General features: G+C 32.9%; 1 protein-coding gene across 1 annotated transcript; it reads right to left on the bottom strand.

The window, feature by feature from the left end:
* Positions 1 to 2110: 2110 nt before the first annotated feature.
* On the bottom strand, positions 2111 to 12334 carry LOC123706096 (transcription factor SOX-14-like). The gene is made up of 3 exons (XM_045655243.1): positions 12132 to 12334; positions 2437 to 2731; positions 2111 to 2272 (listed from the first exon to the last, which is right to left on the bottom strand). The coding sequence occupies exons 1-3, from the start codon at positions 12332 to 12334 to the stop codon at positions 2111 to 2113; spliced, it is 660 nt and encodes a 219-aa protein (XP_045511199.1).
* Positions 12335 to 13645: the final 1311 nt, after the last annotated feature.

Raw genomic sequence — 13645 nt, forward strand, 5'->3', positions numbered from 1 at the left:
AATTATGTTCAATAGTAAAATATTCAAGTTGCTCACTTACTGACTCTACAAAACTTAATAATGTTTTTTATACAATCTTTACAATTATTATCTTACATGATATGTTTACTATTCGAGAATTACAATTTATCAGATTTCTAAAAAGAAAAAATGTGTGCGTGTACTAGTGTACACACGTAAGAAGTGAAACTTCTTTATGACCTTATTTTTCAAAAAATAATTTACTATAATATGCAACTTTACAGAAATACGTCGAATCACGCGTGGTAGGGATAAGAAAAAGATGGCGCGTAACGGAAAAATGTCACGCGTAACGAAAAAATGTTACACAAAAATTTTTTTCCAACCCCGATAAAGAAGTTTCACTTTAAATATTCTATTTTATAAACAGGTAGGTATGCAATTGACAAAAAAGCTTTTTTAAATGAAATGGGAATCAACTACCTTTCTTTTAAAAATAAGACAAAAGCGTTTTATTTTTTTAAAACATAATTAAATTTAAAATTCCAACATTTCTCTGTTATTTTTATTAATTTAAAACGTAATTGTTAAAGTTTCAGTACATAATATTTAATTTATCTAATTTATGAATATTGCGTGGGATGTTTATAATTAGTATACAATATTATAGATACCTATTTTGCTACTATATACATATATATATGATTCATTTTCATATCTAGGTATTAACCTTTTAACGTTAAAATTAACATTGATATAAATCGGGAAGACATAGGTATTTCGTTCAAAAATAAATTGAAAATATGAATGAAATTATATGGAAGTTAAAAAATTAAAACATAAATATCAAATAGAAAATATAATAGGTAAGCAATTAACATTAAAACAATAATACGAATTACATAAGAAGGTTCTAAAACGTCATTTATCATTCAGTCTTACTATAATAAACATACTTAACATTACGATTTAACAATTTTACACGTTTTTTATCTTGTGTTATTTATACATTTGTTTTCATCATCACTACATAGTATGAAAAATGAAAAAAAATAAATGAAAATACGGTTTTTTTAATAGATAGAGTGATTCAAGAGGAAGGTTTTAGTAATTTATTAGGTTTTAATCAAAGCGGGCGAAGCCGCGGGCGGTAAGCTAGTTAACAGCTAATAAAAAACGCCGATTTTGCTTTAATTTACTATGATGTTGAAAATAGGAAGTTAAAAAGCAAATCTCCGATTCTTCCTTATTGCTGAATCCTGTACGTTCTATTAATCATTGGTTATAAGTTCATTCAAGCAGTCAAAAAAATGATAGCTGTATCAAACAGCTTCGCAAACCAAGTCTTGCCATCTTTATTACATGATACATCTAATTCTATGTCATCATATCAAGCGTCAGTTAGGCTGGTTGCAGAGCTTGACCGACCGCCAGTGCGTACCGTCGGTCCTGACGATACGCATCAACAATGTGTATGAATATGACACTAATGCGCATGACAATACGCGTGCGTATGGTCGGTCTAGCTATGAACAGTTTTATGAATTTTCATACATATGACAAGCGCGACTGACGTACGCACTGATGGTCGGTGAAGCTCTGCAACCGGCCTTAGAAATTAGCACGATTATAATAACGGATGACCGGAAAAATGAGCTAATACCTATTATTTGCCATTGCCATAATTGTTGACCATAATACAGCCGCGTTTCCACTAGGGAACATTTGCTCTCAACATGTACGACAACGTTGCACAACAGAGTGCAACGTTGCCAGTATCACGCAACAAGATGAATTATTGTTGATTGATGTTACCACTGCTGTGGCCGCGGCCGTTGCAATGGAAACTAGTAATTCCTCTAGGCCCTAGGGATGTCAACGACTGACATAGTAGTAGAGCCTAGATAGAGAATGTTGTTAAACAAAAGTTCCACACTAACTTGCGACATCTTGGACGTCATGTTGTGCAATATATATCTCGTGCCACATGCTAGCTAGTGGAAACGCAGCTTTCATTTATCATGTTTTTGTCTATACGCCTGGTAACCTAGTCTATCTAAATGCTATCCGGAGTGCTGCTATCCCTCTCCGTGGATGTGGAGGGCCGCTCCCAGTGCGAGTAGGGCCGCGCCGGGAGGGCGACCGGCCTTCATATAACGTGCTGCGGGGGCTCTTCGTCCTTCATGAGGATGTAGGCCACTGGCCGCTTGACGTCCGGGGGAGGGGAGGGGGTGCGGCGCGGGGGACAGCCGCAGGGGGACAGCGCGCTGTTGTACAGGGCACTGCTGTATAGGGCCCCGCCGTACAGAGCCTGCAAGGTTACACCGTGGAGTCTTCTTGTGTGTGGTCATGTATCGAATTTCAATGTCTATCTAATGTCAGTCTAAGACTAGTGAGATGTGCTTGGTACTTCTGATGGTTTTGTTACAGTTACATATAAAATCTGTAATAATGTCTCAAAAAATGGGATCTCACCTGTAAATGCGCCAACTCCGCCGCCAGTTTTCCATCATCGGATGGTATCTTGGCGAACGGGTAGAACGGATAGGGTAACGGTGGAAAGAGTCTTCCTAAATCTGGTTTATCCTGCAGTAAATGGTGTGGTACAGGTAGCTGGGGCACTGGCTGTGGTAGTGGTGTCACCAACCGTGGTACTGGCGCCATCAGCCCGGAGATGTTGAAGCCAAATTTGGGCTCTTTCTTGACTAAGGCTTTGGGCTTCCGCCGCGGCCGGTATTTGTAGTCGGGGTGCTCTTTCATGTGAAGTGCTCTGGAAGGCAAGGTTTAATAAATTTCGTTGTTTTTATGAAATTTCCGAATTAATCTTGTTGAGAGATTCATTTAATTATGGGAGCTTCAATCATATAAATCGAAAATTCTCCCAACTGAAAAGAAATATAAGGTAGGTACTGAAAGATAGATACTAGTAAGGAGTAGGTAATAAAACGAAATGTCACTGAATACGTATGGCCTTAAAATTAAAGAAACAAAATCTTAAATCTAAAGAAACAAAAACACATTTTCCAAGAATTTATACATTTTAATTTTTATAAAAAATAAATCGATATGAGAACATAAGCAGAAAATATTCTGATTTTCTTGAAACCTAGTAGGTAGTCTATTTGACTGATAAGCAATAAGCATCTAATCTAGGCGACACAACAAATCATTATTTATCGTAATCAGCATGCAACGCCGCCGAACCTATCTGCGTATTCCATATCCAATTTGCAGCAATTCAACGCTGTAACTCGATTCAATCGAGTTTTAACTTTATAACTCATACATAAGTTTTACAAAACGTCACAATGAAACGCCACCGGGCAGAATAACATTATTATTTATGCAATAAAGCGTACAATTGTCGCCCGCCGCCCTTAAAACAACAATGTCAATTGAACAATACTCGGATTATTGCATTGTCCTGTCAGAATCTATGTTATTCAGCGCCCATCACTATGTCGGGAATACGTGTAATGTAAACGCGACTGTATACAGTTGAAATAAAGTATACATTCGTATGAATTGTTTCGCAGTTGGAACGTTTAGTGTTGGCCGGATTGCCGACAGTGTCCGATTATGCGAGCTTTGTGATAGAATCGCGATTGTCAGCTAGTCGATTGTAATTATTCGAATGGAGTACTGAGGGTTGATAGTTGAGGTTTTCGAATACTGTTTGCTGAATACTGCTTGAATAATAAAAGACTAATTTTATAAGGTCATGGGTATTTGGCACGCATCAGATTTAATGATCTCCAAAGTAATGGGAATGATCATGCTATAATATAATATTTGCACTTTGCAGCTCTGTAATGGTCACATTTTATGTATATCAAAGAAACATAATATACAAGATTGAAGATTCATGGAAGCGTTTAAATATTGTAGTTAGATAATAATAGTACCTATAGATAGGTATGGTAAAGCGCTTTTTATAGATAGTTTTATTGAAAAAAAGAAACGGAATCAGAAAATTTTTAACATTTAAGAAATGTAGAGTAGATAACTACGTTGAGGCTAGAGCAGTCAAATTTTCGTTTTAATTAAATAGATTTTCTTAATAGCTATCTAAAACTAAACACTTTTCTTGCAATCAAGACGTAAGTAACTAAGTAAGTAATAGAAGGAAATCGAAATCATACTTTTATAGAATGATGTTTTTCGTTAATTTTATTTTGTCGACTTATAGTACCTAATCAGTAGTTATTCTAAAGTAGGTATATCTGTCACTCTTAGTTCCAAAGTACTTCCAAGAAGAGCAATAATTCTCCGTCACCAATAACCTTCCATCTTGACCTCTACAAGCCCTACAGTATCAACAACCACGGTATCAATTTCGACACAAGGAAAAAATTGTCTTTCATATCGAGAATCGTATCAATGTTTACACAATTCGATTAACTCCGCCAAAAAACTGTCGGATAAACGATATCTCTTTTTATATCGATATTCGTGTGTTTTTCTTGGCTATCGTGTTTGTCAAACAAAGTAATGAAGGAATTGATAGTGCGGTGCATTGACCTCAAGTTTTGGGACCAATGGACACGGTGGCTATGACTTCGTATTATTGCATTCTTGGAACTGTGCTTTATCATGGGAGATGGAATAATACTGCAGTTTAAGAAAAATAATGCTAATTTCTTGATCAACAACAACATCAAATGAATTTGAACTAAATAACTATCCGTGATCCTACCATTATTTTGTGCATTTAATATACAATTTAAATAATTTTATAGAGCAACAGTAATAATAATGAAAACACTTTATTTTCAATGCACAAACAACAATATAACAATTCACTAAGATACGTACCTACTTCGGTTTTAATCACAAATTGTAATTAATTTTGCCTAGCACCTACTGAATATTAAAGCTCAGTTAATTCTGCCCTAAAATTCCCGTAATCATAAAATTCTACCTTCAATACAATCTTACACGTATCCCTCATTCGTCCTTTAACACAAAATTCACGAGTAAATCCATATCCACACACTAGCGATAAAATTGATATGACAAACGATGAAACACATAAAAAGCTAAGACATTGTTGTTTGTCTGTATTGGAATTGTGTCTGATCAAACAGGCCGATAAGCAGGCAAACAGGGGAGCGCCTTTGACCATAGTGACCGATAGCGGGACACGTGGTTCCCAATTTGTTATTCAGTGTTTAAAATTTGTATAATAGGTGAAGAATAGAGTCTTAGAACTGGGTATTAAAAAGGAAATTGATATCGAAACGGTACTTAAATGTTAGGAAAGTTAAAGAAGGACGCGTGACATATTCTTGTTTCTGTAAAAATGTTTGTTGCAATCGTTAATATTTAGCTCATTAATATTGTTTTGTTGTTATAACAATCTGTATTAAAAACCTATAACTATATCGTCCTCAAAATGTGTTTTTATTTTGTTTGATTACATGCGACGTTTTACAATTTACAGAAAGCGGACACAGACTGCCACATTTCCACATTTTGATTCTGATGTAAACTTATTATTTCACCATTTCAATGATTATTTTATTAATACATAAGTACTTGGTATTAATTATGTTGAGTCAGTAAATATAAATTTAAATAGGTAGGTATCTACGTTAAAAAAAATTAAAATCGAAATTTATTTTACATATTATGTTTCTACATAAACCCGAAGGTAGAGTTAGTGAAAAGCGCTAATAAAATATGTTTTAAAATTATTTTTTTAAATAATAATAGCAATATTTTAATCGTTTACATGTTCATTATGTGTCCTTATATTATGATGACAGTAAATTACTGTACAATTTCCTTACAAAGCTCATTGAAAAGTTGCATTATGGGAAGTTACAGAACACTCATACTCTAGGGTCACCACACATATGAAATATAAAATATAAATATAATCATAGAATTACTTATTGTCATAGATTTGAACTCATTTTCATTTATAAAAGTCAGCTTAATGGAAAACTAATACCTAAGTATATACTGATAAGTGATAACCAATTGATACACAATTAATTAAAAAACGACGATTTAGCTATATTTTAACGTACTCTCTTACTTAAAGTATAATTTGGTTTTGAACAGCTATGATTGAATTTTCTAAAAAAATCGGGCACTCCACCGAAAAAAACACGAATTGTTTTTGACGTGACAACGTCTTATAATTCGATAGCGCGGCTGCACGCACGAAAAAACATGACTCATGCGGCGTTACCTCGCTCTGAGGCGTTCCGTAAGGCTTGAAGTGCGAGCGAGAGCGCGGAACGAGCGACAGAGAAGCACAATCGGAAGTTGTCACGTTCAACTATCGTCAGTAAACCGACTTTACAGACAACCAATTTTTTTTTATATAATTAAATAGCCGTAAAAAATACCATCACCAATAAGAACATTCACAAAATGATCATGATATCGAAGTATTCTATTGTATTTTTTTGTAATAGTCTCCGTATGAACTGTTAACACCAACGCTACGTCTGAAAAAACTTCGACAAAGAAGGAAGCCCACGAACAAATCGACACAGACTATCCAAGCAAAGCTATAACTGCACACAAAATCCATTTTAAAACCCTTTAGTAGCAAAAGACGCGACATATGATAGGTAGAGAAAAACAAAGGCGTAACCCTAGCGCAGACGGGAGCATAAGCTTGTTTTTATAGCCCTGCCGGCCCGTGATAACGTGCCACCCCTAACAATGCCAGATATTATAGCCGTGAATACTAGATAATTGTCTTTGGGGCGCTTTTTGCAATTGATTTGTTATGATCTTTAGATAGCTGGATGCAATTAGATTGCGTGGGGTTCGTTTGTTGAATGGGAGTTGATAAACTATTCTTGGATGTGTGGAAAGGTTTTGAATGAAAAGCTTCATACTGAAATGTGGTAAATGACTATTGATATTATAATGATTAAATAATATTAATGTGATATTAGATAATGTTCGTCAAACTTGATTGAACAAAATTTGATTTGATTTGAACTTGGTAGTTTTATTACAATGAAGTTAGACATTTTATTCTTAATAAGACCCTGAAAACCATGTAGCGGTGTAACTTATAAAATATATTTATTCTCGATTCCATGTACAAAAATCCACGTTAATATATTATTATCTCGTGGTTATTACCATTATATTAAATAAATCTAATGATTTTTTGATTTGCATTCAGAAATAAATTAAAGTATTATGAACCTAAATGCAAAATTTGAAACAATTAGGTAGGTTCAAATATTAAAGGTAAATTGAAACCACATCAAAGAATTTCATTTTACGTTGTTGGTATAGGTAATTTTCATTGTTGGTATAGGTAACAGTTAACAATTCCTCAAATAAAAGATGTACCTAGTTATTTAAAAACCAAACACTCCAAGATAGTGCAAAAAAGTGACAATACATTTATCAAACGGCCCTAATTCAAACAGAGTGAGTGGGATAAGGAACACAAACATCCGGAGTAGTGTCTTATTTGTTCATTCACTGTATTGTGGGTTTATATTTTTATATGATTAACTATAGGGACCGCCCGCGACTTCGCTCGGCCTTGATAACTTAGCGATATTTGGGAGGGACGATTTTTGTTGGAAACATGGGTAATTTGTACGTTTTGATTGTGGCTTCGCTAGATTAGTTTGAGTATTCAAATAAATTTTCTCTTGTACATAATCTTATAGGTGTCTAAATAATATATTTTTAGCGTATGTTTCACATTTAGAAATGAATTCCAATGAGTAATTATACGAAATCGTTAATTCGTTAGAACGCTGCATATGCAATTCAGTAGAACTCCCTACAGGTAGGAAACAATTCTTCATCATAATCTACTTCTAAACGTATTAGTATTTTTAAGTAACTATTCATTTTAAAACTTAAGACTCAGCTGATATACATAAAGAAAAGTAGTTAGGCTAAGAACTATCATTGTAAGGTCAAAATTTTCGATGAAATAGTTGTATCTACATCTAAATCTAATATACCTACCGTCTATATATATATCATGAATATCTCTGACCTCATAAAAAAAGCTTTATTTACCGCTATACAATTTTGTGTAAACTCAAGGATGGGGTAAAAATATTATAAAACGTACAACTCTACATTCAGAAACATATTACTTATTGGATACTTATTTATAAGAAAATTTGATTTGATATTAAATATTATGAAAATAAACATTATTGTTAAAACTCAAGAAGTACCTACATATAAGGCTTATTTCGAGTTATCCTTACTAATATTATAAATGCGAAAGTAACTCTGTCTGTCTGTCTGTCTGTTACTCAATCACGCCTTAACTACTGAACCAATTTGCATGAAATTTGGAAAAGAGACATTTTGATACCCGAGAAAGGACATAGGATAGGTTTTATCCCGGAAATCCCACGGGAACGGGATCTATGCGGGTTTCTCTGTGACTGTGCGGGCTATGCCGCGGGTAAAATATAATATAATAATAATAATAAATATTTTATTTATTTCTCCTCACAATTCCCAGTCACAAAATTAATCTACATGCATACAAAAAATTACAAACAATAAGCTGGAGTTGGAGGAGCTGGTGTCTGAAATGGGTTTTAACCGGTATCACAGATCACCAGGTCCCCGCCCTCGGAACCAAAAAACACTTACAAAAATAAGTTTCACATACATAATTCAAGAGTTTGTGCTTAGGTAGTGAGAACGACATAAGTTTATTGTTATTTAAAATTTAAAAACAAAAAAAAAATAAAATAATATACCTACATATGTGTTTGTGTGTTGTGTGAGTGTTGTGTGTGTGTATGTGTGTGTGTGTTGTGAGTGTGTTTGTGTGTGTGTGTGCGCGCGTTTATGTTTGTGTGTCATAAATATTTTCCAATTCATCCATTTGTTTATTTATATTTTAAATAAAATAATTTACACTGAAAGCAATTTTATCATTTTACCTACTGTAATAAATAATTTATTATTATATTATTAATATTAATTTCATATTTACTAACATCACAATTTAAAGCAAGTTTTCGGTAGCAGCATAATCCAATTTTTGAATCCATTCCTTTACCACACGTTTACATTTGTCAGTTGTTAGTGAAAAAATTGAGAGAATTTCGTTTAATTTATTGTAGATATTAGGGCCCTGGTAACAAAAAAAGCGATGTGAAAATTTTGTACTAAACTTATTTCAATTTCAAAATTATTTCTTAAAAGCTAGTACAAAATAAAAATAATTGAACTGACATTTATATCACATTTATAAGAAGTATATTCCATTGTAATCTAAACTGCATAAACCCGAAAGAAAATTGTTAATTGAAAAATTGTTAATGATCGTCACATAAGTAACGTCGCGATAAATTAATTTGGCTCTACATTATTGCCAGTTTATCTAAATTATATTCAGGATGATTTGAATTTTTGACCGCCTCCTTGGTACAGTGGTTGACGCGTGAGCGTAAAACCGAGGGGGCCTGGGTTCACTTTCCAATGGAGACGAAGAAAAAAAATTATCTCGGTCTGGCAGGACACAGAAGGCTGATCACCTAACTACCTGTCCCTAAAGATAATCGATCAGTGAAACAGATGTATGAATAATTCATCTGCCCCTTACCCCACTAGGGGACACGGGGCTTCACTTCTATGATTTGAATTTAGATAGATAAATAGATATCTGTTCACAAAGAAGACCAAGAACAAAGTTCGTCAAGTGGCAACAAATTCAAATGCCTCGGCCCTCTGTTTAACTAATTTAAGGGCTTATCTACCACTTTTTGTCTTCCTTGATAACTAACAGGTGTTCGTTTTGTCTAGTGATAAAATTATCCCAAATTAAATAGTGGAAACCGTTGTTTGTTGACCTTGTTCAACCTTTATAGCCCTTTTTGTTACTAACAAGCTAACCTAACAGGCTGTTAGGTTTGTAATTAAATTAATTTAAAAGAACCTTGTATGTTAGTAATTAAGAAGTATCTAGTTAAGATTTACCTAATTGTGGGTAGTTGATAATTTTTTAGATTACCTATTTATTTATTTATTTATTCTTTATTGCACACACAAAGTTTGACAAAAAAATGTATGTTAGGCCTAATTATAAACTTTTCGGTATTTTTGCATAAGACTTACCTAGTCATAGAATAGTTAATAGAATAGACATAGTAAAGGGATGAAAATTAGACCTTGAATTCCTAGTTTTATATAATTTGGAAACATGTCTGGTTTTAAACTAAAATTATCGTCATATAACTAAGTACCTACCTACTAGGTGTTAAAAGATATGGATTAGTATGCAAACTTGCAAAAAAGATTTAAAGAACACAAGGAAAGGGCAATTCCTAAAATAAAGCTATTTTTTGGTGCAATTGATCATACACACAGATAAATAAATACCAACAAAATTAGCTAAGGTAGATTTCAATTTGTTTAAAATAACATTAAATAATGTTTAGTAAAAAGCTTGTATTAGTATCTCTTTTTCTTTACTGACCGTGATCCATTGACTAAAATCTAAGTGAAAAAAGCATTAAATATTATTAAATAGAGATTATAATTGAACACAAATACCTACAGTCAAATCATATCAAACATCATTGATAAAAATAAGTAAATAGGGGAGCGCCACTAAATATTTTTTCTCTTTTCTGATAAAGTATTAAAATCTCGCCTGTTAACAAATTTAGGTACCTACCTACGTACCTATTTGAACAATACCTTTCTTTGGATAGTTGTTTAAAAGACGCACGTTTCTTTGAAATATTTTAAATAAATAAATAAATTTTCTTAACATTTATTAGAAACATCCAAACTTTTGCGGTGACTCGAAAATATAACATCTCATAGGTACCTACCAGAAATTCAAAATGTAACACCACCATAATAATACATTTTATGTCTTGTAATTATTTTATGTACCTACTTACACAATTTATAAAGATTACTAGATTTCCGCCCGCGGCTTCGCCCGCGTTTGCAAAGGAAAACCCGCATAGTTCTCGTTCCCGTGGGATTTCCGGGATAAAAACTATCCTATATGTTAATCCAAGTTACCTATATGTGTGCTAAATTTCATTGTAATCGGTTCAGTAGTTTTTCGTGAAAGAGTAACAAACATCCATACATCCATACAAACTTTCGCATTTATAATATTAGTAGGATTGGAGATACGTAGGCGTTTATGAAAGCAATCAATGTATTTCATTCTAAACGATATTAACTATCCAAAAAAACGTTTTTCACATAGTTATCTTTAGATAAATAATAAGAGTTCTAACACTTATTAATAAGGGTATACTGAATATTAAAGAGGAAAAAGCTTATACCTACTGGATATTAAAGAGGTAGCAAGAGGTATTTTATTTGTTTGTGATTCTTAAGTGTCAAATTTATCAAATACTCAATAATAATTATTTAATGTAGAGCTTGCTTTACCTACCTTTTTATTTAGCGTTTTTTTGTTTATAAGTATCAATCTTAATATATATAAATCTCGTGTCACAATGTTTGTCCTCAATGGACTCCTAAACCACTTAACCGATTATAATAAAATTCGCACACCATATGCAGTTCGATCCAACTTGAGAGATAGGATAGTTTAAATCTCAAATCGTTTTAGAGAAAGCGGGCGAAGCCGCGGGCGGTAAGCTAGTTTAACTTAATTCCTACAACATATTATTATTGATTTATCGAAAAGCGTAATTTTACGAGGAAATGTATTAAAAATATCGTATTACGCCCTGAGGTAAGTAAGAAAATATTTTTAACTTCAGCTCAAACTCTTTTTATGTTTGAAAGTAAAAATAATTTACCTGTCGTTTTGAATTTGATTAATTTGAATTTCCAATTCGTCCAATAGGAACGAAAATCTACTTTAGTATTATCTTTTGGTACCTATGCAGAAATAAAAATTGGAAAATTATAATAACTTTGTTTCATTTGAAAACTTAAAAAAATATCTTCTAACTAGATACATAGGTAATATAAGATACATTAAGGCGGAATAAACATAATTTGATTTAGATAATATAGACGTAATATTATTTTATCAGTAAATAGTAAAGATTTTAGGTACCTACTTATGTGGAGAATTATCTCGAATAGGTACCTAAGTAATTTTAAAAATTTATAAGCATTTTAATAGCATTCTTCCGGATCACTTAAAAAAATATTGTAATACTTTGTTATGATTGAAAATGATTACAAACGTGACTTACCTTAATCTCTTCGCTTCATCTATGAACGGCCGCTTCTCCATCTCCGTGAGAAGTTTCCACTCCGCCCCCAAACGTTTGGAAATTTCTGAATTATGCATTTTTGGATTATCTTGTGCCATCTTACGTCTTTGTCCCCTAGACCACACCATGAAAGCGTTCATCGGCCTCTTTATATGATCTGTGGGCTGTTTCCCGAGCGACATGTTCGATAAAAACTTTTTAAACTTCGTGTAAACTTCAAACTAAATTCCATGCACTGCCATTATCGAATTAAAAAAAAGTTAAATGTCAATTGGAATTCGAATTTTTGAAATGAGAAGGAACGTGCCGGTTCCCGCGCGCTCGTGAAAAGCTTCCGAAAGCTCAATGCGCTTTTCTTGGCTGTCGTTAGCGGGCTGACAGTGCCCCCTCTCCCCGCGCGCAGTGGCCAATGAGCGGCCGTCGTGGGCGGACGTTCGCGTCGCATTGGCTGAGGCGCTGCCCGTCTCCAACTTGCAACAGGTGACGTGCTTGTTAGCATGTTTATTAGTTCGCATCTTTTTTTAAATCTTGGACGAATCGATTTTTGAATGTTTGCGGTTGTTGCGAATTCTTGTTAGGTCGTTCCAAGGGTCGTTCATTAGTGGCGGATAATAGTTGCGCACTATTATTGTAAGGGTCGTGTCACACTGTTTCTTTCTGCTATGAAATTGAATTCTCATACCTAATAAAAAATTAATTTTAAAATTATGATTTAACATGTATGATTTTAAATAGGTATTATAATGAAAACTATATTAAATTAAGGAAAATAATTTAGTTTATTTTGTATGTTTAAATAAAAGTGGAATGATCAAATTATATCTAATAATTTGCCATTTTTTCATGTAGCTAAATAGCAACTTAATATATAATATAATGTATATTATATAGGTATTAAATAAATTAATCATAGAAAATATTAAATGGATTTTTTATTTGTCTATATTAAATAGATAAGGTCCAAAACTACATTTTAAATACTAGTTTTTAAAATGCTAACAACGTACTACAACTGAATGATAGACAACTATCGATCAGATCGATAGATCGATAATTTATCCATTTTTTTCTTTTCTGATCTTCACGAGTGGAACAGGGACGACAGTGGAGTGGAACAGTGGTATGTAAAAAATATAATTTGTAATGTTAAACGTAAGTATAATTACATATATATTAAAAAAAAAATACCCACCTAGCGAATTATCTCTTTGTTGTACCTATTATGTAGGTAAATATAATTAATATGTAGAGTGTGAGAAGAAGACGTTAATAAATAATCTATGTTTGAGTAGGTAATAACTAATAAATAAGTTAAAATGCACATGTAGGTAGGTACATAAATACAAAAGAAACTGCACTTAGCACTTACCTACACTCTCAGATACAACCAGTTTATTTAGACCTTTCCGATGTAAGGCAGCTTAAATACGTAATGTAATGGAGACCATGATTTAATTTTTGGTAAGTTAAAATTTAAATTTTAGGAAACGACA

This window comes from Colias croceus, chromosome 3 (assembly GCF_905220415.1).
Source record: "Colias croceus chromosome 3, ilColCroc2.1".
NCBI lineage: Eukaryota > Metazoa > Arthropoda > Insecta > Lepidoptera > Pieridae > Colias > Colias croceus.